The sequence below is a fragment of the Centruroides vittatus genome, unplaced genomic scaffold (assembly GCF_030686945.1).
Source record: "Centruroides vittatus isolate TY-2023 unplaced genomic scaffold, ASM3068694v2 contig_165, whole genome shotgun sequence".
NCBI lineage: Eukaryota > Metazoa > Arthropoda > Arachnida > Scorpiones > Buthidae > Centruroides > Centruroides vittatus.
In genome coordinates, this window is record NW_027121000.1 from 920,474 (window position 1) to 946,389 (window position 25,916).

At 30.1% G+C, this 25,916-nt stretch overlaps 2 protein-coding genes across 3 annotated transcripts in view; one reads left to right on the forward strand and one right to left on the reverse strand.

Moving 5' to 3' along the window:
* Positions 1–13,697, reverse strand: part of RabGGTa (Rab geranylgeranyltransferase subunit alpha) — a 36,168-nt gene extending 22,471 nt beyond the window's left edge. The window contains exons 1-6 of the mRNA XM_067262941.1: positions 13,629–13,697; positions 11,120–11,230; positions 7,182–7,306; positions 3,463–3,650; positions 278–472; positions 114–197 (exon numbers count right to left, since the gene is read on the reverse strand). Coding sequence (XP_067119042.1) covers positions 114–197; positions 278–472; positions 3,463–3,650; positions 7,182–7,306; positions 11,120–11,230; positions 13,629–13,631 — 706 coding nt within the window. The 5' untranslated portion in view covers positions 13,632–13,697. The remainder of the gene's footprint in view (positions 1–113; positions 198–277; positions 473–3,462; positions 3,651–7,181; positions 7,307–11,119; positions 11,231–13,628) is intronic.
* A 1,233-nt stretch (positions 13,698–14,930) lies between these two features.
* Positions 14,931–25,916, forward strand: part of LOC136968885 (galactoside alpha-(1,2)-fucosyltransferase 2-like) — a 32,984-nt gene continuing 21,998 nt past the window's right edge. The window contains exons 1-2 of one of the 2 annotated variants that reach the window (XR_010879715.1): positions 14,931–15,195; positions 17,009–18,224. Coding sequence is in view for 1 of the 2 variants with exons in the window: in XM_067262943.1 (XP_067119044.1) it covers positions 15,153–15,195 (43 nt within the window). In the remaining variant the exon portion in view is untranslated. The remainder of the gene's footprint in view (positions 15,196–17,008; positions 18,225–25,916) is intronic. The other variant, XM_067262943.1, reaches the window with a different exon arrangement.

Here is a 25,916-nt window from a genome sequence, read left to right on the forward strand (position 1 = left end):
TAAAACTACACTCTTTAAAAACTTTCAGAATATATGTTTAGTTTTAAGTTAAAATTATGTTTGAAGATATTAAATAAATGATTAAAAAATATATTTCTTAATTAATTACTTACTTCTACCTAGTAACCAGCGATGATAAAACCAGACACTTTGATCACTAGGATCGGTAAATGCAGCATTTTGGACCAGTTCGTACTCTTCAATTGTATAAAATGTAATGTATATTATTACAAAATTACATTTGTTTAAAATTTGATATTAAATAAAAATTATTAACCTTCAAGTAACTTTTCTTCTTTAACCGTTCCTTTGATTTTTCCTTTATATATAACAGGTAATAATGAACTTCGATAATGCCAAGCAGAATAATTAGAAAAATTTGCTTCGATTTTCTTTAAGGTAAAATTTAATTCGTCCGAAGGCTTCACTTCGGCTTTATTGCACACAAAGCGTCGGAAATCCCAACCGTGAACTAAAATAATGCACATTTAAAATATAATTAATATATACATATAGCTTATTTTGATAAACACATCTGTCAAAGAGCCTTAATCAAATTCCAGCAAGATATAATTCAAAATAAAACTTTCGGATTAACATTTTCAATCTATAAATTCAATCTACAAAGCTTCCATCATCAAGAGATCAAAACATTCTGACTCCATCAGGATACTTGAAGCATTGGAGATATTTAAATCTGCCCAAAAAGCACCATTGCTTTAATTTTAAAGACAAAAAAAAAACATGAATGCATGGTAATCCCTATATGATTACATAACCAACTGTGACCTCAAGTTGTGAAGAAACCTGTACAATGTTTTTTTTTAATTTTAAAATTAACTCATCACAAAATTTCTAAAAGTTTGGTACAATCATTCATCTTATTTTACGATAAATTTCCATTTACATACATCAAGAAATAAAGCAAGGCCACAAATTATTACAATTAATAAAGAAATTATTAAAAAAATAAAAAATCTAAATGCTTAAAATATATTTACTTAAAATTTCTTCTTACAAATCCCTTTAAAAATCAAAAAAGTCTTTTTCCCATTCAATAAATTAATTTTGTTTCTTTTTCTCCTCTTCGTCATTGAACTTGGAATAAGTAAATTAAGATATTGCAATTTGTAAAGTATGTGTCCTCTAAAGATTTACAAAATTATTCCAATAATCTATGATATTTTCCTCTCTACAGTACAATCATTAAGAATCGTTACAATCATTTCTTAAAAATTGACTTCATTTTATTGTGTTTTAAATCTAATAAATGCTCTTTCAACTTAACTCTAAATTTTATTTTTGTTTCCTCAATATAATATTGAGTATCTGCATATGTGCAAGAGGTAGAAGGTACTATTTCCACTGCTTCTTTAATATTGCTCACTTGTTTTTTTTAATTAAAAATATGGTGCTAGAGTTTATTTCATTTTTTCACTAAAGTAACATGTAATTTTAATAAATTTTTCATTTTTCAAATACTCCTTTTATATAGTTATAGTTTAAAGCTTCTTCCTCTCATCTTTTCGATAAGGGCACAGAATAATAATTTAGCTAAATTTTTTGCATTAAACTTTCTATTTCTTTGTTTTTTTTATTATCATCAGTAGTGCAATTCATTATTTTCCAATTTTCTGATATATATCAATACCATTCAACCTGAGGTAATAGTACTGATATATATTTATTTCTGTGTACAAATTAAACAAGTTCAATAAGCTATTCTCCTTTTAAATCTTACTGAACTGAATCTTTAAATCTTACTGAATCTTAAACTTTGCATTGAATCTTATGCACTGTAAAGATGATACCAATAGATGAGTTGAAGAGGCAACTACTTCAAGTGTCAAATTAGAATATATACTAAAAAGTGTCATAATGTTCATAGAAATGTAATTGTTCTTAGGCTCACCTCAGGTTGAATGGTACTGTTAGATGGATACAGGTCTTTAATATCTTGGCATTAAAGATCTTGTATTCATCATATATTAAAGACAGGTCTTTAATACATGATTTTTGAATTTTAAATTCTTTAATGTTTTGGAATACACAATGTGAAACACAGATGAGTTTTTGTGGAGCATTAAAGAATGTTTTCTAAATAGTAATTAAACTTTTAAAATTTATTAAATATTCAACTGAAAAGAAATGTAGCTATACAAATATATAAATATTCATATTATATTTTATATATAGTACAGGTATCAAGGGCGTCGCCAGAGGGGGGGCAGAGGGGCAGTTGCCCCTCCCTAGACATGCGAAAAAAATTATTTAAATGCTAAGTCATTTATTGCCTGATTTATAATTCCTGCGCGAAAAACCCAAGAAGATTATGTTTTAATTAAAATAATCTTCTTAAGCTTCTTAAAATTTATGAATTGTTTTTATTTTACCTACATACAATTCATATCCTCTATCAATTTATATCATCTTGCCCCCCCTGGCCCATTGGATGGCAACGCCCCTGACAGGTATCCCTTGTATAACGTTCCGAAAAAGTGCTATGTTATGCAAATCCATATGCTACGAAACAAAGGACTAATGCAAAACATACAGTTATGTTCCAGAAGTTAGCAAAAGTATACTATTCTTTATCATTACTAAGAGATATATGTTTATTAAAGCAATCAATAACTTATTTCTAATCAATAATTAATTAACAATCACAATTAAAAGTACTGTATCATGCATTAATATTAATTTTAGTTAAACAAAAGCATTTTCTTTTAACAAAATATCCTTGTCATCTCAGATTTTTGTCAATCTTGATCAGAAGTATCAGCAACATTTTCATATTTTTTATTTTTATCATAAAAAATTTTTATTGATGACGAAATACAAATATATTATTAATCGAAAATTTGTTCTAGTGGTTGCGTTTGTTCAGTCAAGTACCTACATCTTTTTTCCAGAATTTGTGTTCAAATACCAAACTGTTCCACAACCAAGATATTTCATTCAGTTTTATGAATGATTACTTATCTACAGTTAAAAAAAATTTAACACTTACTTAAAAATGTTTAAATAGACTTTATTAAATATGAAAATTGATCTATGGAAAGAAAACACAGTGACAGTCTTAAGAGCTAAAGTCTGAAAACAATGACAACAATATCTGATTGATAGAAAAGTTAGTACAATTTATTTCTTCTTTGTCCTACCAGTTTTTGTTAAAGTAAACCTGACGAAAAGTACAAAATAATTTGAAAATTTCAATATTCTAAAATCTGTGGACAAATTTGAGACAACACACATGCTTACTTGAATAAAAAAAACAATATATTGAATAATGAAGTTTACACTTAAAAATTGTGAAATTTGGTACAGAGGATTTCCAATACCACGTTACAGCAAATCTGAAAGTCATGTTTTACAGAGAATATCCTCAATTTTCAACCATGTTAGAGTGAAACCATGTTGTACAAGGGATACCCGTATATCAAAAATTTAATATAGACTCACAGTTTCTCTCATCCATTTCAAGAAATTTGTTACAGAGATATATTTCTTTATTCCAATTAGGTTTAGGCATAAGTAAAAGACTCCAGCGTCTATGATGCCAAGCACCGTACGATTTTGGATTTTTTCGAAGACATTCTTCCACTAACAACAATTCGTTTTCCAATAACTGTTGTAAATCATCACCTACTCTGCAATAAAAAGTATTTAATACACTTTAATCCTAAAAATATAAACAAAATTAAAGAAAAGCATTATTAAACTTCAGAAATGTTAGTAATATTGAAAATAAAGTTTAAAATAATCTTAAATTTGTCCTTTTTTTTCTATAAAATTAACAATAGAAAGTAACTTAAGTATAAATAACATTTTTCAGTTTAATTTAGCAAAAATATGAAATAAAGATTTACTTTCTTTATTTAGTATTAAGAGAATATTCTTATCACCTTCATAGTTTACAACTAAAATATAATTAAATGATAAAAGAATAGTTTTTTAATGATAATCAAGAATATAATAAAACATCTTACTGAAGCCATTCTATTTTTAAAACTCAAAATCTGATGTCTTTTTCCTTTTTCAACTGTTTTATAGTGCTAACTAGTTGCTTTTTAATTGTAAATTCTAAAAATGAGAGCAAGATATCCCTGAGTTTAGTATTCAAAAGTATTTAATAAAAAACAAAATATAAGACTGCTACCAAAAATTGGCAGATTATCCATATTCTTACTACAGATTGAAAGAAGTCAAATGACGAAAAGTCTGTTTTATTAATTTACAGTTTAATTTCTAATTATATATACTGTATTTGACATAAAATTGTTATCAATAATTAAAAAACATGTAAAATAATTTTAATCCATCCATTAATTTATCCACAAGATTGAATTATTAATATAATTTTCAATTAAAACCATTTCCTGTTTAATATATAAAATACTAATCACAATTTAAATCATACACACAATTTAATCACAATAAATAATAATCACAATTTAATTTGATCATCATATACAGTCAAATCTCCAATGACAGTCAATTCTAATTGCATTTTTTTTTAAATTTCATACTAAATACACTAAAAATTGAATTGTGTCTAAATAAAAACTAAAAATAAAACTGGTAATAAATTCTTGATTAATTTATAAATATTTTTTCTTTTATTTTTCATATAAGCCTTTTTAAACATGAGTAAACATGAGTAAATTTTTATCTAATAGTAGAAATTCATTAATCTACAATGTATTAGGATCAATTTTACATTAAATTTTAATCCTTTTGCAGATTTGATCCTCTCTTGGTAAAGCCTGACAGCATGTGAATCATGAGAAAGTTATCAAAATCTCAATGTACTTTCAAATATATATATATTTGTTAAAGACTGTTGTGTTTTATTTTGTTTTAGCTTTTTAGAGTAATTTTCTTACATTTCTTTATCTCTACTTTCAATACTTTTTGGATTTACTTATTAAATTTTATACATTGCTCAATTAAAATTTTACAGTATTTCGCTAAGTTGAACTGTGTTAATTCAAACCTATTTTTCTTTGTACCCTCCACCCTTTGACAGGTCTGTGATCTTCATTTTCTGTTATATTTTGTGTGAATACAGGCGATTAAGATAAACAAACACTACAGCTCCATACTGAACACACTGTGCCATTACAACATCATGTCAACGTTGGTTTACTGATACAGTATGTTACTGGTGTTCTGATTGGGACACAAGAAAGATAGCATTGTAGGTCTGAGTGTTGTGTACAGAAGGGCTTCTTAAACTATGGGTCGCGACCCCATTTGGGGTCGCTTAGCAAAATCTTGGGGTCACGAGATTTTAATGCAAACATATTGAAAATAATTTGTGAGAGTTTGAAAATGGCACGCTTTGTGTCATAGGTTTTGTGAATTGCGCTTTGTGTCAAACATTGCACCAAGATTTAGTTTGTTATGCAGTAAAAAGCAAGCACATCCATCTCATTAAAAAACAATTTTCCTTTAATTTTTGTATACTAAACAATTTAACGGCTGCACCTGAATATATTCGAACAAACTAAGATGGCCAAAATGCCCAGGCTCGAATATATACCAGCGACAATATATTTTGCCCAATATTCTCTTTTATTTATGTTATTGCAAAAAATGCAGTTTTGATGAAAAATAGGTATATAACAGGGGTGGGCAAGCAAGAGTTCAGTGGGAGCCGAAATGTAGGTTTTGCAAAATGCATGGGAGCCGCAGTTCTGTACTGTCGTGGTGGATAGTATGGTAAGGCGCGCGATTGTATTACATAATATAAATATAATATAAAACAAATATTGAATTTTTTTAACAAACATATTTTCACAAAATTATAAAAATAAAATTGTAAAAACAATAATAAAAAACAGAAATTAATACTTTCAGCAAGAGCCGCATGTAACTCAAAAAGAGCCGCATGCGGCTCTCGGAGCCACATTTGCCCATGTCTGGTATATAATTTTTGTAAGTATAATAAATACAATTTTACAACTTTTTGTACAATTTTTAATTTTATATTTTTGTATGTTTTTAAAAAAATTCTAAAACTATATTTTTTCATACATATATATATATATATATATATATATTTAACTATATATATATAACTTTTTTTATGACCCAAAAAATATAAAATAAAGATATATATATTTTGTGATGATTTATTGATTAGGTAACAATATATATATATATATATATATATATTGTTCTAATATATATATATATAAAATTCTAAAACTATATTTTTTCATACATATATATATATATATATATATATATTGTTACCTAATCAATAAATCATCACAAAATATATATATCTTTATTTTATATTTTTTGGGTCATGAAAAAAATCACAATCATAAATGGAGTCGTGAATAAAAAAAGTTTAAGAAGCCCTGGTTTAAGAATCTCACTGTAATTATTCTACTTAATATTTTTGTACTTGTAGTGTTAGTACAAATAGTATAAATATGCAAATCTAAACTATAGCTTTAGTTAAATGAAAAGTTTTGTTTGAATTTAATTCATTTTCCTTGTTCAGATCAATTAAACTGTAATTATCATTTATATGGTAATTAAAAATCTTTGAATTCAGAGATACAGGACTGAAATCTTTAGAATAGTTTAATAAAGGTATTTATCAGATTCTATGATGCGTTATTCCTGAGTTGATAAGTAACCATTAAATTATGTCTTTTATTTTATACTTAAATTTTTGTAAAAGTAAATCTTTGAATATCAGGAAATCATTTAATTTGTCATATGAATGATATTAGGGTATTTTATTGGCAACTATTCTCTAATATTTACATTCATAAATTCCATTACATAGTTTCATTTATTTTACACACAATACATTAGTAAATAGGAAAATAAATTGAGATATATTAGTCATACAAATCTGCTTTATTTCTGGATATTCTTGATTCAAACCTACTTTAAATAGAATCAAAGCATTATAAAAGAAGCATCAATCTGCTTTGTTGTTGCTGAAGACAGAATACTCAAAGATGCCAAATTCAAAAAAAATGTATGAATCAAACAGAAATATTTGGCAACAAAACAGACCAAACTCTTATTAAAATAAATTAATATAATAATAATAAATTTTCAAATGAAAAAAATATTCATATTAACTTTAAATTAATTAAATCTATTAAAAAATTTAATTTATTAATATGTTTTATAAAATATTATTGTGTTACTTTTCTTTAGACAGATGTAAAATAATTTCTTTTCGAAAATTCCACAAAGTATAGAAATCGGGATTAGAACAGAGAAGTTGTGATGTTATCTGTAATGCTTCATCGTCATATTCTTGTGCTTCTCTCTTAAAAAAACAACAATAAATTATATAGCAATGAAAATACAAATTATAAATTGTGAACATTTATAATTATAGTATTTTTTATATAGTAAATAAGTAATCAAGCATTAATTTTAAACTATAAACATTAAATAAAATAGTTTTATTTATTTGTTTGTTTGTACTAATTATTCTAACAAAAGGAAAACAGAAAAGAGTATTAATTAATGTTACATTCCATACAGATTTTGTTACATTATAAAGTGTTACAATAGACAACTTGGATTCATTATTTTTACATTGATTTATATTTATACACATAGTCAAATATATATATATATATATATATGTGTAAACACATGTATACATATACAATAGACCCCCCTATAACACGGGTTCATATAACATGGCAAAAAAATTGCGATCGTGTTCTTATAACACGCTAAAAGAGACTCTTATAACACGGTAAAACGTCATCGCCGACTTGTGTTGCGACAGGATTGGTTGAATCTGGACCAATAGTGGACATTGCACAAACCGTTGAGTTTAAACAAGCAGCAGACCTATTAAAAACCATTTATTATTTAACGGACATAAAAATTATATTTATATTAATGATGTCCCCAAAGTTCAATGAATTTTTTGCAGAAAAATAACTTATCAGGAAACACGCACCTGCCATTCAATGAGCCGCTTGCGACGAAAACAAGCTTAAGCAATGGCGTTGTCAAACGGTGCACACTCGGTCAGTAATCCTACAAATTTTTGTTTATAGCATAGTTTATATGGATTATTCCCAAAAAATTATATGTGATTTGAAAATTTTCGAGTCAAATTAGTCTAGAATCGATTAATTTTATGGAAGAAAACCTTTCAAACAGCTGTAACCCCTAAACTGCACATGTGCCAGGCTGTGATTGGCTCATGTATTTAAGTATTCACTTAAATACATGAGCCAACTCGTACAACATGGAATTCGTATAACATGGAATGTATCTACCGTGTTATGGGGGGTCTATTGTATATACATTATGTGCTCATATACATAACTTATACATGGAAGATTTTGAAGTACTGGTATTTATTTTTTAGAAATTATTATTAATAAAAAGTTTCTAATAAACATCTGATTGTTTAGAAAGTAAAATGCTCTGTAAATTTAATTGCATTTTTAAAATTTATATTACAGTATTAGGAAAATATTTTGAATGTAAAAAACTTGTTAGTCATAAAATAGTATTAATTTTCATTTGGTTGCAATTATAACAGTCAGTAAACAGATTATTTTATGCTATTTTGATGAAAGATAAATTAAATATAAATTGTATATGAGAAGAATAATAATTGTATTATTATTCTTCTCATCATTAGGGGTGTGGGAATAAATAGCATGCTATGAAAATTACAGAAATTTTAATCAGTGATTCATCATCAATGATTATAAAAAGATATTAGAAAAAGATTACAAGATTTATTAATTTATAAAGTGAATACATTCATTACACAATGAAAACAGATAAGAAAATCAAATAACATTTAACTATTATATTTATGCACATTTGCATTACATGACGTATCTGTGTGAAAAGAGTTATAAGTAACAATATGGGTAAATAACGAGAAACAAAATCTTAATCTAAGGTACTGATAAAAAATCAGAAAAGTCTGAATGGAATTCACAATGATATCAAAAATTCTTCATTGGATATCCGTTCTAAGTACAGTTTCTCATTTCCCGGTCTTTTGCTTGTCCTGGGATTTTGGGAAAAAAGTGAACTGTTTCCTGGGATCCCAGGATAGAATTAATTATTTTTAAGATATACAAAATATCTTGAAATCAAATGATATATAATTATTTTTCATTTTTTAAAGTAATTTAATATGTTCTGCAACCTCCAAAATCATATTAATAATGCTATGTAAGATATATATTAAAAATTACCTTTGAATTATGTAGAAATTTTTACAAATAGAAAAAATTTATTAAAGTTTGCTGGAAACTGCATACAACAACAACAACAACAAAAAAAACTTTGAATTGAGTTGAAAATTTTAAAAAATGAACTTAGATCAAACTTCTAACTTAAAAGGTAATTTTTGTTTTTTTAAATAAAGTATAATACAAAATATTGTAAATTTTTATAAGATTTTAAAAAGCAAAGATGGTCAATACTCTGATCACTCAATCTAATTCTTATTTTAGTAATGAAAAGTCTTGCTACCGAGAATGCCTTTTCTGATTCAATTGATGTGATTGGAATTGTGTTTAATGCATTTAAGAGAAGACAGATGTTATCTGTTTTTCTCCTGTAGCCTGGAAGATTTCTAGTTTGTTTTCAAGATTGTAGTACTTCTTTTGCTCTCTAGTATTCTTGATTTGTCTACTTCAGTGGCTTTAATACAAACATCAAGCTTATAGCCCAATAATTCAGCAGTTTGTTTGTCTTTAATAATCAGGTTTATGTAAAGCATCTTGTGGTTTTTGTTTGTTATGAATTCAATCATATTTCTTTTGATAATGTATGGAGAGGTTCTGTTCAAGCTTACATTGGAAGGTAATAATTCTCCTGTGGATCTCTTGTAGTAGTTATGGATCTTAGTTGTGTATTTGATTCTCCACATTGATTATGCTATTGAGTTTAGAGAACACTGTCTTGCACATTGTGTGTATTGCCTTTTGTAAACATAATATTCTAAGTTTGGGTAACAATGACTCACACCCAACTGGAAGATGTATTTGTTGAATGGACATAGGGAACAGCCCTTCGTTCTTGCACATCATAAGGAATCTCAGGTTAGTAAGGGCCCTAGTAAGGGCAAAAACTACCTTCTTGTATAATTTAGCCGACAGCTTCAAATACCTTGCATAAAGGTTAATCACCTGCTTGTAAAGATACCGGTAAAGTTTACAAATGTCTCACAACAACCTTTGAGTACCCAGTAATATATCTAATTGATTTTAATTTTTGACCATGTTACTCATCTTCTTCAAGTTTATCGAGATTCGAAGAATCGTTGTCCATACAGATTTGAAAGGTCAGGTTTATGAAGGAAAATCTTAAAAGGTAAATCAGGTTTATTTTATGAAGAAAATTCTTTCTTCATAAATGTTTATGAAGAAAAACTTCATACTTGTAGACTTCATACTCGTTTGTATCCTTGCCCAATTTGCACAACCTGGTGTAATGCAGTTATTGAAGCTACCGGGCATGGTTAAAAATTAAGACAGCATAAGCAGAATTCCAGATATTACAGGTTCTGACAAGTAAAGAATTTTCAGAGTCCTGTTACAAATAAGCTAAAATTTTAAAAAACTAATAAGTAGGTTTAAAATTAATAAATACAAAAGTATTCTGACAGTATATGGGTTAATTATACTTTCTATTTGCAAAATTTCCTCAACCTTAACACAAAATAAGAAAAAAGTAAACTTTTAAGAAATTTGTGGGATTTCCTGGGATGAGAAGAATTTCCCAAGATATTTCCCAGGTTAAAAAAACAACTGGGATCTTGGGATCCTGGTTTGAGAAACCCTAACTCTAAGAGACTAAGAGGTTTAAGTCAAAAAGATTTTTAGGAAGATTCTGAACAAAATGAGTAGGCAATGCTATGCTGAAATAATCCCTATTTAATTAAAATTTAAATATGAACTTTTATATTTCTTACGTAAAAATGATACTACTTGTATTATTTGGCTTCTTTAATTTTAAATCAATTTAATAATACTTGTCATAACTTTCAAATAAATCATTTTCAAGTATTTTACAGATCAATTCAAACAGATGAAATTTTTACACAAAAATCAATTCAAATAATTCTGTGAAAATTAACACTTACTTTCTCAAAAGCTTTTTTGGTACCAGCTTTATAAATTTTCAATTTTCTCTCTCTCTCTTTTTGTTTAGCCGCTTCTTGCTCGGCAGTAGTTTTTACTTTCAATCTTCCATGCTAAAATTAATAACAATATATGTATATAATAATGTATATAATAATGATGATGATGATTATAATTATAATATTATTTGGGAGACCAAAAACCTATGTGGGGATATAATACTTCTCACAACTAATACAATTCATTGTAACAGACAGACATTATATTGATTGATTAAGAATATAATTTTATACTCTTCATCAATACACACATATTCTCAACACAAGTACTTTCAAGAATGTGTATGCTAGGAAAGTCCGGAATGCATAAATTCTCATATGGGCTACCCTCGTTTTATGCCGGTCTGATTTACGTCAATCAGCAATAACATTGGTTTTGAATTTTCCCCTAAAAATATCAAAAAATTTTTTCGTAATGTGTAGAATATTTTTTGCAACTGCTAAATTCAATTATTTTTACCATGCTTTATGGTAGTGCTAGTAGCACTAGCAGAAACATTGCTTTAATAATTCTAAGCAGTTTTGGTTTGTTTATTATTCTAACATATTTACTGTTCACATGATATTTTACTATTTTGCAGTGAAGTTAATGCTTCTTTGGATACTGCACTTGTATTAAATAACCACACCATAATATAAATCTTAAAAATGCAGTGATATTTTTAATTTTACAACATTTTCAATAATTTTTTTTCAATCTTCTTTGGGATAAAATGGCGATAGAATAAAGGTTTTTGTTCAAAATGAACAGAACATACATATATTTGTTATACATTTATATTCCCTTCATTTCATGAAGGGAATATAATATAATGAAGGGAATATAAATGTATAACAAACTGCAATTGAATAATGTATAACAAACCGCATTGAAATAAATGTATAACAAACCGCATTGAATAATGTTTCAAATTTCAAATACACTATGTTATTCAGATATTTCCATTTTTTCATATAATACCTGAAAAAGATCTTAGGGGAAGATTTTAAAATGTTTGTTTTATAGTAAAATAAAGCTGCTGGACTAGATAAGATACTGCAGTTATTTATTTGTTTCATTGTCCAGTTCTGCGAAGTATTTTGCTTTGGCATAAAGTAAACCGACATTTCACAATAGTAAATATCATGTTAGCAATAATTTTATACAGTAAAAGTCCTGTAATCCATCAAGCAGCTGGATTATTAAAATTGCCAAATTATGACAAGAATGAAGAACGAGATACAATATATCTGGAATGGATCACTCACAAAACCTCCTGGAATTGCTTGCCAAATTTGATCCCAGGATTCCGGAGCAGTAGCCAATGCCTCAACAGACCGAGCAGTCTGGCCATCTCATCGTCATCAAGTTTGTAGGTTTTCTTTTGCTCATCATTTTTTGAGTTGGTATCATATTCAGTGTTCAAAATCTGTTACTATGAAAGTTGAACTCTGAATGAGGGATTTTCCACTCCCAAGTACAAGCAAAAAAGTCAACGGAACCATACCTGTACATGCAACCCTTCACGAGATATTTGCCTCCAAAGGTCAGTTTTTACCAAGAACCAGTATACTGCCTATTCCCCAAACTCCACATGTAGTAATGTGCCTTGGTGCTTGCCATCACTCGCATCTCGGCACCCATGCGGGGGCTTGCCCCATATCCCCAAAGCTACATACATCAAGTACTCCATGAACAGTCAAGCCAATTACTTGAAGCCAGCGTAATCATATGGAATAGTCTTAATGGTACAACGCAACTCCCAATCGCATGCAATATCGAAGTAAGCCGATTTCGGGAGTCCCTATCTCGCCAAGGGTTGTGTTTAGAGGTACGGTTCCTTTGACTCTTTTGCTCCTACAGATATGGTCTAAAGCTCCGATAAGGTCCCGAACGTATCGTTCAGAGGTGTAATTGTACCAATAACCCTATCAGTAAATCCTTTTATAATGTATAAGCAATTTACTAACATTTCCCTAATGATAAATTTCAATTTAGGGGTCATACTTATATTCAATATATTCCTTTATATAACATAATAATTATTTTAATTATATGCCTGATTAATACAGGTGTATTTTGTTATTCCCTAACGTCAATAAAGTTAATGACGTCAATGACTGATTAATATCATGACTTTCATGAAACATGTTTGTTCACTTCAAAAAGTATTAATTAATAATAATAATAATTTAATTCATTTAAATAATCTTTAATTTCAAACACTTCAACTTTAATCAAAGAAACTTTTATTAATTTCAAAAAATATTTTTCAAATTTAATTAGATTATGTTAACAGGGGGCGCGCCATTACACGTTTAAAATTGGTCTCATTTTATTCACGTTATTTCATTTGTTTTATAATTAGTAATTTTTTTAGTTTATTTAAAATATATTCTCATACATACATTTTACTTTAATTTTTTATATGTAATATTATAAAACTTATGAATCTAATAAAAAACAAGTTACCATAACTAACGACGAACGTAAGATGTTCCCGTGATGATAAAACTTTCAAGTAACACCGATAGAGGCGCCTTTTCAACTTTTTTTTTTTTTAATTTCTTTAATTGTTATTTATTATAATTTTTATTTATAAAAATGAATTTATTATTTACTAAAATATTTACTTTAATTTCATATATTTCATTAATATCTGTATTCATAATCTAAGATTGAATCTTTTCTTTTTTACTCCTTCCGGGGACATGGCCCACCAATGGCCGAGTGGATAAAACCACTGAGCACTGATGCTCAGTGGATAAAACCATTGAGAATCGTGAGTTCGCGACTCACCAACGGGCTGGCCACGTGGAGTTTTCAGGATTTTCTTCACGTTAGTAACGCCTAAATTGGGCCCAGTTTTCCATAAAAGACCCCCCGGGAGGCATTTCCCTTAGGCAGATTGCCCGTGTGTCGCGTTGCCGTAGTCGAATAAAACCAAACAAAAACCTTCCAGGGACCAATCTAGCAATTATGCCGCCCTGGGCAAGATAGTTTCTTGTCGTCCCTTTTACATACCGACATGGTAAAATTTTAATTGAAAGATCTGAGGGTTCGGATGTCACACATTTAATTACTTGACTACAGTATTTTAAAAAAATAAAATAATCGATTATCCGAAATTAAAGATGTTCTATTGTTTTTAATTTCATCGGTTAATTAATTTTGCTGTCTCTACTAATCTGCCTCCCCAGGCAGTTGCCCACCCGTGTTGGTCCGACTTCTTACTCCCTGTGGGCCTTTTCCATGCCCAACATGGATTTGACCAAGTCCACAATGGGTCGGCCGATAAGTGAGGGAGTGGGTCCGATATATCCGAGATATAGGGTCTAAGAAAAACTTCTGAGTCTCTCCGACTGGATTAGATCCCCAGAGCGATGTCTTAACCGTCTTTGCAATTCTCCCGATGAGATTAAATCAGATTCATGATCGTTTTCAGTAATGCTAATTTCATTCCGCAAATAAAATAATTCCATTGAATAAAATAAAGACAACTTACAGAAAAAACACTTATTTGATTTATTCTAGGAAAAATTTCACATTTAATTTAATTATTCGTCAATGAAATCATAGCATTTCTTATGCTCCTTTTTATAGATATAAGCTTTAAATAATATTTTAAACATATGTTTTTAATTAATTTACACTCGCGTAAATGAGCCAGACGAAATAAATGTGGGTTATTAGTATATACCACTTGCTGATAACCATCAAAATTTTTTAAATTAAAGTTTCGTATAAAATATTAATTTAAACATGTTCAAGTTGAAATGTAGCAAATGTTTTCCTCTGGCAATCTTTTGTATTACTGCTCTCGCTTGCTGTGTTTACATATATTTTTCGATTTATGTAAAAGCATGGGAAATATGGAAAAAATTCCACAGATTTAATGTAATTGCTACGAAAAAATTACTCGTACAAACATCGCCAATTACATTCTTTATTATAAAAAATGATTCCAGAATTACGAAGAATTTTAATGATAAAGTCATGGTTACGAAGATTAACGATAAAGTAACTCGTTATAAACAAGGTAAGCAATTTTGCCTTTAACATACTATGCTCTCAAATCTTTCAATTCAAATTTCTATTCTATTCTTGTTGCATCCTCTTCTTAGAAAGTTTCAGCTAATGTACCAATTCTCTCCAATCTTTCAGTTGTCAGCATTCCTACCCAGTCCTTGATGCTATTCCTTCATCTCTTCGTGGATTTTCTTCTTGGCCTTTTTCCTTATATTACTATCTTTATTAATTGGCGTGAAAATACGTCCAGCAGCAAATGATTTTCTTTGCTTAATGTAAAAAAACAATGACCAGCATTAATTCTTTTAAGAATTTCGCTTGTAATTCTTTCTGATCAGCTAATCCTATTCATCTTAGTAAACTTAATTTAATAAAAAATGGTGCCTTTGTTTTCCATTTCCTTCGGGGAAGATTAACATTCACTTCCATAGGTTATCAGGCTCTATACCATTGTCTGAAGAAATTTTAGTTTGAGTTAATATGTAAAAAAATACGAAACTTTAAAGTTGTTATAAACATTTTAAAATAAAATTCAATATTTTTTATTATGAAAAGACAAAAACCTATTTTGGGAGAATGAATGCTACTAATCAGTGAAGTTTTTATTGTCTGATATCATTGGATATATGACACCTATCTAGCTTTAACCATCTAGCCTATCTAGCTTTAACCATCAAAGTTTAAGCCTATCTAGCTTTAACCATCAAAATTTAATAGGAGTAGCACCACAATTTGTTCATCTCTGAAACCGACTCCAAATTAGGCGCTAAATTGAGGTACTTTAATGAGCCTATCTAGCTTTAACCATCAAAATTTAATAGGAGTAGCACCACAATTTGTTCATCTCTGAAACCGGCTCCACATTAGGCGCTAAATTGAGGTACTTTAATGAGTTACATACAGTGGTGATATTCGAAATAGTTAACAAAGGGTTCGCTAGCAGAAAATTTTTCCCTGACAATCACCGACAAACGAAATGGATGTTTTGGCTACAAATAAATACAATACCTTTTCTTGCGATATATCTAATAATCAGTGGCGTATTTGGAACGTAAGGGGCCCTGGGCGAAGACCAGGTAACAATAATATATTAGTGCTGTCGACCTTTTTTTTTTTTTTTTTTTTTAGGCAGAGAAATTTTTCACCCCGAATGGCACTGCTGATAATAGACAGATGTCATCGTCTCTCGAAATACAATATCCTTTTTATTTCGCTGTCCATAGCCCGACACGTGTTCCACAGCCATCTTGTATTATCTCGCGCGCGTGAGATTGTGGGATCTCTCTTATGACTGGATCTAGTTTCAAGAACTCTCTTGAATCGATCGCGATTAAACCTCGTTTCGGTCGAGAGAGATCGCACTAAGGTATAGTCCCCGACCTTGCTCACAGTCTATATAGAAATGCTCGATGCGAACGGAGTATAAGGATCTAGTTTAGTAGTATTACAGTGTATAATACGTATATTTTAATATATTTATTAAAAAATAAAACAAAACCACTGAGAAATATTTCGTGTGTTTAACAAGGTTCGGAAAACTGAAAATTTTAACAACGGGTTCGGCCGACCCTGTGCGAACCCGCTGAATATCACCACTGGTTACATATACTGTATTAATGAAGTCTAAATACAAATTTGAAATTCGCGTTATTTGACAATAACATTGTTGTTTGTAAGGCATTTAGCAAATTACAGCTACCGAAAAATTCTTTATTTAGGCTCATATTTATGAGGACAATCCAATTCCCGACTATTCATTGATGCTTTATCGATGTTTGACTGCTATTTCAATTCCTTACCTTTTAATGCTTTTTTATTTGTAGATCCAATTCAAGATCCATCATTTTTAACCATCGCTTGCAACGATGGTAGACTAGGAAACCAAATGTTTACTTACGCCTCATTATTGGGCTTGTCGAAAATGAATAACCGTACTCCTTATGCGCCAAAATGTAATATGGATACCGTTCGAAGATATTTTAAAGTGACAGCAGCAGAGATTTCAGAACTTTCAAAACAAAACAGAAGAGAATATCCTCTAGGACCGTATTTTCGTCCGAAAGATGCCCACATTCCAAAAGATAAAAATATACTTACTGGTTTCATATACACAAATTCATTTACGTTTTTTGATCATATTAGAGATGAAATTAGAAAAGAATTTCAATTTAAGGAAAGTATTATATCTTACGCTCAAACATATCTTCATTCTTTAAAAAATGTTACACGTTCAGATGTTACGTTTGTGGGGGTACACGTCAGGCGAACCGATTACTGTAAGTGGTTACAAAACTATTACGGAAGACAAGTAAACATGATGTACTTCAAGCAAGCCATAGAATACTTTCAACTGAAGTACAGCAGAGTGATTTTTGTGGTCGTAAGCGACGATAGAGGATGGTGCAAAAGAAAATTAGGTACTTGGCCTAACGTGTTCGTGGCAGCGGAGCCGACCAATCCCGCCCACGATATGGCTCTTATGTCTCAGTGTAATCATACAATTATGACTTACGGTTCGTTTGGGTTTTGGTGCGCTTATTTAGCTGGTGGCGAAACGATTTATTTTGATGAATACTTAGCTCCGAATTCGTCGTTTTCAATCTATTTGCCATTTAACGAAACTTTTCTTCCTAATTGGATTGGGATATCAGCTAAAACAGATAATTTTTGGAAGGAATTTGAGACTAATGGCAGTTGCAATGAATGAATGATCCTTAATATAAATTGTAACTGCTCTTTTAGAAATTAAGGCTTTGAATATTCATGACAACCTATCAATTCATATTTGAATTATATATTTTAGTATGAGAACAAAAATCTGGCCTTCTCAGTGTTATTGCGCTAAGCCAAGATGTGTAGAAGAGGTAGTATTTTTAAAGTTGCCAAGCACTTTCATTCCCTAGCGGTCAAAATTGAAAGTAATACGTTTTTTCAAACTTTTCCCACCTGTGGGCATAGGATGGCTGCCTTATCAGGTTTTTTTTGGGCTTGGAGACTGGAGCCATCCCCAAAAAATCTACTGTTTGTTAAATAAAATAGGTATTAGCAATTGTTTAAAACTTTAACTTAAATGAACAATCCAGGATTTTTTCTTAAGTCAGTCGTTTTGCAAAAGATCAATCTCTGACATTCATGTACTGTACAGTACTTTTAGATTTGGCTCAAAGACCAATTTATGTATTTGTATTAACTGTTTATTAATTAAATACTGTATTTTTAATCTGCACATTGTTTGATTATATAAAAACTTTAAAGTATATTTTGGTTCAGATTTTTAAAAAATGTATTTGGCATGTTTTGATATTACTCAAGGTATATAAATCGAAAATTACCATAACAAAACATCAACATTTTATCGTTCTGTATTATGATTTACAATGGTCAGAACAATTATATTTAGTTTAATAAAATTTTATCAGAATGGCAATTTTCATATAAAGTGCTTATTACAATACAACCTTAAAGAAATTATATGAATCAAGGTTAAAAACTGTTCTATGTTAATTTGCTGTTCTTGAAAATGTTTTATCATATAGAAAAGCATGCTTTTATCATAATGTATCAGATGTATGCCCAAAGTTATAACTAGCTATAGAATATATAATTACGATTAAATGTTTAACATACGTAGAGAATTACAAAACATTTTTTAAAATTAGGATACTTATGGTATCTTGCAATTTTCTGCAGATTCTTAATTGATAGCTTTATATTATACACATAAACTGAACACATTTGTCTAAATAGTTTTACGCACATGCACACACTATACATATTCTATGTGATATTAGGATTAAAAAACGTAATAATTCAAAAACAGTTAGTCTAATTTCTAAAAACAGCTTTTATTCCAACAATTACGAAATGAAGACTTTATAAAATCTTTATATTATTATTTAGTTTAAAAAATCAAACCTTATTAAATATCTTGACAAAATGGCAAAATGACAAAATGGAGCATATAAAAAATAGCCATTCAAATAAAACTTTATGTATTTGTGCAATTATTGGTGCCGAGCGGACTCTTTCCTGAAGATCTTCTTCTTCAAATTCACCCTCGTCGTCAGCGGTAGCTTCTTGATATTGCTGATATTTGGATACTAAGTCATTCATGTTTGATTCGGCCTCTGTAAATTCCATCTCGTCCATACCTTTACCTGTATACCAATGTAAAAAAGCTTTTCGACGAAACATAGCTGGAAGAAACAGATATTTTATAATATAAAATAAATGAATACTTTCTTTTTATAATACACAATAAATTTGAAGCATAAAAATTAACATTAAAAATCTTATTATATAAAGTATAACAGTTCCTTTTGATACAATTATTTTAACTTTTTTAATGAAGAATGTTTTTTTGGAGAGCACATTTATGTGCATTGCTGTTTGTGATGTTGCACTTATTTGAAACAACAAACTATTAGAATAAACCTAAAAAGTTGAATCTATCTGAATAGTTTTCAACTGGGGTGCTACATCACCCAAGGGTGCCAGAACAGCATTATAGAGTGTCACAAAATAGTAGTGTCACTGAGTAACACTTCTTACATGTATTACTAAAAGTAATAAAAGCACAACAGCTCTAAATTAATAAAGTGGGAATGTTGCAAGAAAAAAACATTACTAAGGTTGAAAAACACTGACCTTTCTATTTGTAGAATTTCTCAATATAAATAATGTAGTATAACATTTATTAATTATGATTAATGGGAGCATTAAAAAAACCCATTAAAACCTAGCTAGATACATTTCAATACCAAAACTATTCTAAGATAAGTACACTAATTTTTCGAACATGTAAGCATATCATTTGTTTAACATATAGAAATAAGAATTTTTTCTACAGTTTTTAGAATAAATTTTCAAAATTTTTCTGATAAGAAAAACCTGAATAATTTTTCTGAATGTCCTATATAATATATTAATCAATTAAAGAATAAATTAATTTTTCTGTTGTAATACTTAGACTTGTGCTTCAATGCTAATTATTACATTGTGGTGTGGTGTTTCACTCCTATCTAATCATTTTTTGTTTTTACATAATTCAACTTCTACTCAGTTACCATTTTAAACTGAAATATATTATACTCAAAAGAAAAAATTAATTTTTTTATGACTGGCTTTGTTTCAAACCCTTAAGGAACAAATAACACCTGAACTTACAAATTTATATCACTGAAGTGATTGTTAAATTTACTTAACAGGACATGGCAGTCATGGCAGTGAAAAAAAGTGAGGAAAAGCTAAAAAAACTAATAGTGTTAAAGTGAACTAAAAGAGACATTATTAAAAAAAAACACATTTTGTATCAATAACATTGCATATGATTATTAATTTTTTCAGTTCACTTAATAGTTGACTGAAAAAATTAATGATGAAAATAGTTAGGCTCAGTTTATACTCCAGAAAAGTGACCAGCAAGACTGCGTTAAGCCAAAACGGGCCCGCATTAAGTTTTCACGTACAGAGTTCCCATCATTATACAGCGAAGGAAATGGAAGAATAACATAACTACCAGAATGTGTCTCCAAATAACGTGCCAAATTTCAAATGCCATTTATTTCAAGGTACATTTTATAATTTCTTGTTTAAAAAAAATTGTAATCGAAGAAGATTTTCTTTTGCTTAAGTCATGCTGCAGTTTCTGCACTTCTCTTGTTTTGTCCTCTTCATTACACTGAATTTTCTTCGCATCTTCCAATAGCCCTTGGGCAAGATGTATCTCTTCAACATTGTTTTTCTCAACAGTATTTCGTAGTCTATTAGTGGCTTATTCGAACATTCTAGACCTCGTTTTCCTTTGAATTTTTTTTTTTCTTCAGCTCAGCTTCAAGAATATCAATTTTCTTTCTCTCTTGTTCAAGCTCTTTTATTTTATCCTCCTCTTCTTTTCTCTTCCTTCCTTTTTGTCCTTTCTGCTTTTCTTCTACTTTCAGTTTACTTTGTTTGTCCAAAAAAGCCTTGTAAGTAACATATGCATTGCGGGCTAACCCCAGAGCTGGCCCTACTATAGGGCGAACAGAGAAAACTGCTCCAGGCGCTAAGTCCTAGGGGGCGCCTCATTGGTAAAGAAAATTAAAGAAAAAAATATTTTTTTCACTTTTCGATATTTTGATTGCGAGCCTGTTGCCAGTATGTGAATGGCCTTATCTGTTGAGAGTCTCAACCCGACCCGTGCGTGTCACAAGTTGAGACGCGCGCCGGTCGAGTGTGTGAGCGGGGTTCCCCTCCGCCTCAGTTACATCACCACAGGTGAACGGAGTTTTATCAAGCTTTAGCTAATTAAAACGTACAGTACCTTAGGTCGACTCTTGCAGAAGACAAGCTTTCTGATTTAGCCTTGCTGTGCATTGAAAATGATATAGCTCAGACATTATCGTATGAGGAGAGCATAAAAAAATTGCAAATGCAAAAGTGCGTAAGCAGCGATTTAATTAAAATTTGTTCTCCGGGTAATTTAAGTAGTTTATTATTGTTGTTATTATTAGGAGCCTGTAGCCTAAATAGTTAAGAATTTTATAAGTATCGTTACATTAATTAGTGAACATAATAAATAAGTACAAGTACCAAAATTGAGTATGCTTATTGATCTTATCAATAAATGTTAACTGAATTTTCTTTTACTAGTTAGTAAAATAATACCAATGAGTGATCTCATTATAAAAGTAATATTTGTGACAAAGAAATTTACCTTAATTCTACATATTATTTCCTATAGGAACAGTTCATATACAATGAAAAAAAAAATATGTAGAATTAAGGTACTGTACCTTAATTCTACATATTTTTTTCATTGTATATGAACTGTTCCTATAGGTACTGTGAGGAGTGCAGTGCAACGAGTACGGCTGTTTACAATCGACAAATTAGACAGATAATTAAGATGTTGTTGAGATCCAAGTTACATGCTTGCATGCATCACTGGTATAAATTAGGGGCAACCAAGAGGGGCGCCATAATAGGATCTCGCTCCATCCTAAAACTTGCCTCGGGCCGGTACTGGCTAACCCAAGTAACTTCTTTGTCATTGGTACCAAAAAGGCATTATTGTTGTATACACGGAGTCCATCTTTTACTATCAACAATGATTTCATCATTCGTTCTGACATAAAGTTCTGTCTTCTATCAGAACCCATGCAGAAATGGAGAACTCTCTTTCAACATCTGCATTGCTATGACAGAGAGCCAACAACGCTTTGATCACTTTAGCGACAGTTGGGTATTTTGGCATCATTAACCTGATATTTATTTATTTTTTAAAATTTTCGCTGGAAATACCTGTGGGAAGAAGATTTCCCTTTTCTTTCATCCCATACCATAGCGAGAAAACAGTGCAGATGGTGATGGGTCATTTCATTTGTAATTTAAGGTTACTAAAAGGAATTTTCTAGTCTGTTTATAACTTGATTCCCTGTGTTATATACCCCAAAAATGGGTCTTGTTTTTGCTTTCGAGATTGCTGAGGTGCAAAAGGAAACTTCTTATCAAGTCTTGATTTAAAATAGTTCATAAATACGTGTTGACTGAAAATACGAATTACATAATAAGTAATATTCTTTTCAGTTTCTTTACAAACATTATCAATGTTTGTCATAATGGAACGATAATTGTAATTAAACTGGATTAAGTGCAAGACTCTAGAAATTTCTTTCTAACTTTGTGTGTTTTTGTTAATTGGAGTGTGCTTTACTGCAAAATCTGACTCTGGAGTCAGATTTTGTAAAATTCAGATATCAGAATCTTTATTGTGAGATTAATTGAAACAGAAACAATAGAATGAATTAATAAAAATATAAAGATAGTTATAGATAAAAAGATCAATTAAAATATAAAATACCATTATTCCAAATACAGTATGTTTCGCGTTTATTGTAGTAATGAGTAAAAATTCGCCATGGGATTACTTCAATGGCACAAGAGAAAGAAATGCTGGAGCTTGCAAACTGTGCTTTAAAACAATCAAAGCAGTCAGAGGAAGTACTAACGGACAGCATAGTCATCTTGTACGACGTCATGATATAAACTTATTAAAAAGAAAATCTGAAGAGACAGCAGAAACAGTGCACAAAGTGAATCTAATAAATAATAATAATAATAATAATAATAACTAAACGTTTTTCAAGAAAGAAATTGAAGAGTCTTTGCCTGCAGTATTTTTTTTTTTTTTTAACTCTTTCTGCCCTGTGGGCACTAAGAGGGCCTCTTTTAGTAGGCCCATTATGGGTTCGGCCAGGCCCACAATGGGGCGACCGGGTGGTGAGGGACGAGGCCCGACATATCCGAACGGACCACCCCCCGAAAAATTCCTGGAGATTATTCGACCCGTTCGGATTCGATCCCGGGTCCCCCAGAGCGGTAGGCTGCCACCTTTACCGCTCGGCCATCCGGCGTCTTGCCTGCAGTATTATTTCATATGGCTTCTGTTGACGGACTGCCATTATCCAAATTTTGCACATCGAAAGACCTAAGACGAACTTTTCTCTGCAAGCGAATATGCAAATCTACCTAAATCTCCTCATTCGATTAAAAAGATGATCACTGAATTTGGAATAGAAATTCAGATTGAAATTATTAAAGATATATCAGAGTGCAAAGTTTGAGGAGAACCTTTCAGTATATCTTGTGACGAATGGACATCACTTAACAACCGTCGATATATGAATGTTAATCTACATGCAAGTAACAAATTTTGAAATCTAGGTTTGATTCGCCCATGTGGATCTGTGTGTGCTGAAAAATGCATTAAACTTTTAAATTTCAGATTAAAAAAATTCAATGTTGATTATAACAACCTAATTTCAATTGTCACGGATGGAGCTGCAGTGATGAAAAAGTGTCAGGATTAGTCAATGTAAACAGCTAAGTGTGCATTGCTCACAGCTTACACTTAGCAGTAGCGAAAGTTCTTTACAAAAAAAAGGTCACGTTAAAGAAAACAGTACTGAACCCATACATTCGAAACTGGATGATGAAGATTCTGAAATCTGCTATAATAATATCTCCCTCCTCCAGTTTTTTCATAATACCACAATCATTTGTTATAAACGAATCTGTACTTCTTCCGCCATACCCACTAGAAAGAAAAGTTATAAGACCTGATGGGGCAATTCCAATTAAATATTTTATAGTATAAGCAGATTTATAGTAGGAATAAAACTGAACTTGATGTTGAACTGATGATGGCTTCTCAGTTTTAATTTCTGTACAGTCAATGATTACTCTTGTTTCAGGATAATTTTCTTGAAATGACTGAGGTAATGTAGCCTTAATAGATACATTTGTTGGCCAAATAATCCAATCTTGTATTGCAATAAAAATAATTTTTAATTTATAAAAAATATGTTTTAATGGTGGTTCTATGAATTTCAAACAATACACCTAATGCTGAATAGCACAAACCCAACTTTAACTTCATTAGAAAAATTAGTAATTTATTTTTTCCAAGACAATTCATAAACTCTAACAGGACTGTTTGGAAGCATGTCTAAAAGTAAATTGAAAACATCGAATCCTACTGATATTAGATCTTTTAAAGATTGATCATCATAAAAATTTGATACACCTCTAAAATGACAGGACCTATGATTTTCTCCACATTCTTTTGAAATCATTTTAACGTGGGGGAATTTGAATTTCAGAAACATTGTTACCAGTCATGCAAATAAAAATTTTTAAGTCTTCAAACTGTTCGTTTGTAGATCTTGTCTGATGTAGTAATTGAGTTCCAAAGTCACGTTTTTGTTCTTTAGGGTCTAAAAAATTTTCTTCAATTACTACATCAAAATATCTTCCTGATTCTTCAAATGAAATGTTTCTTCTGTTCATTAAGCGTTTATATCTCTTCATTGACTGTTCATGCCGACAATTTTCTTCATTGCTTCTTTTTTCAGGATAGATTGTTGAATTATAATTTGGATATCTTGGATCTTCACTTTTTCCCCCGTCTATGAAATGCATACTGCATATCCGTGCTGATTTAGAGGGTAGCCACTGTGATCCATTTTTACTAAATTTACAAGGATATTTTTAGAAAATTATTCGCGTCAATTGTTAAAAAATTAACATTACATTTTGTATTTATTACTTTTGTCTTTTAGCAAAATTTATCCAAATTTGGCACCTCTGTTTAAGGTTTGGACGTGCAGGAAAACAATAAAATGAAACTTTTGGCATTACATGTTGAGTGTTTGCTAGTGTATTAGAACATCCAAACACAGAATAATTTACATTTGATTTTTCCATTTTTAATATTATAACTCAAATATAAATTAAAAAACAATAAGCGATTTACTGCACTAGGTAGAGTTTTCGAATTGTCTCAGATACAACGCATGTGCATTCTTTAACGAACTCCTATGTGCTATGTAAATATTTGCCACCAGGACGGCGCGTGAGTAACTTGCATTCGGGGTCTACATACATGTACAGTACAAGTATAGATGGCAGTGTGGCGCACAATCACACGATAAGGCGTATGGGGATGTGCTGGTTGCTATTTTGCTCCTGAACGCATTTACAAAAATAAATAAATAAATTCCACATAGGAAGTGAAAAAAGCTAAAAAAGCAAGTTTGCCTCAGAAAAAGCTAAAAAAGAGAAAAAAAAAGTCACTTTAAGCCCTGAAAATACCCAAAAATCTATAGACCACCAGAAATTAGGCACACGAAAAAACCGTTGAAAATCATCCAAAATCAAGCATAATTTCCTTAAAAGCACCCAAAAAAAAAC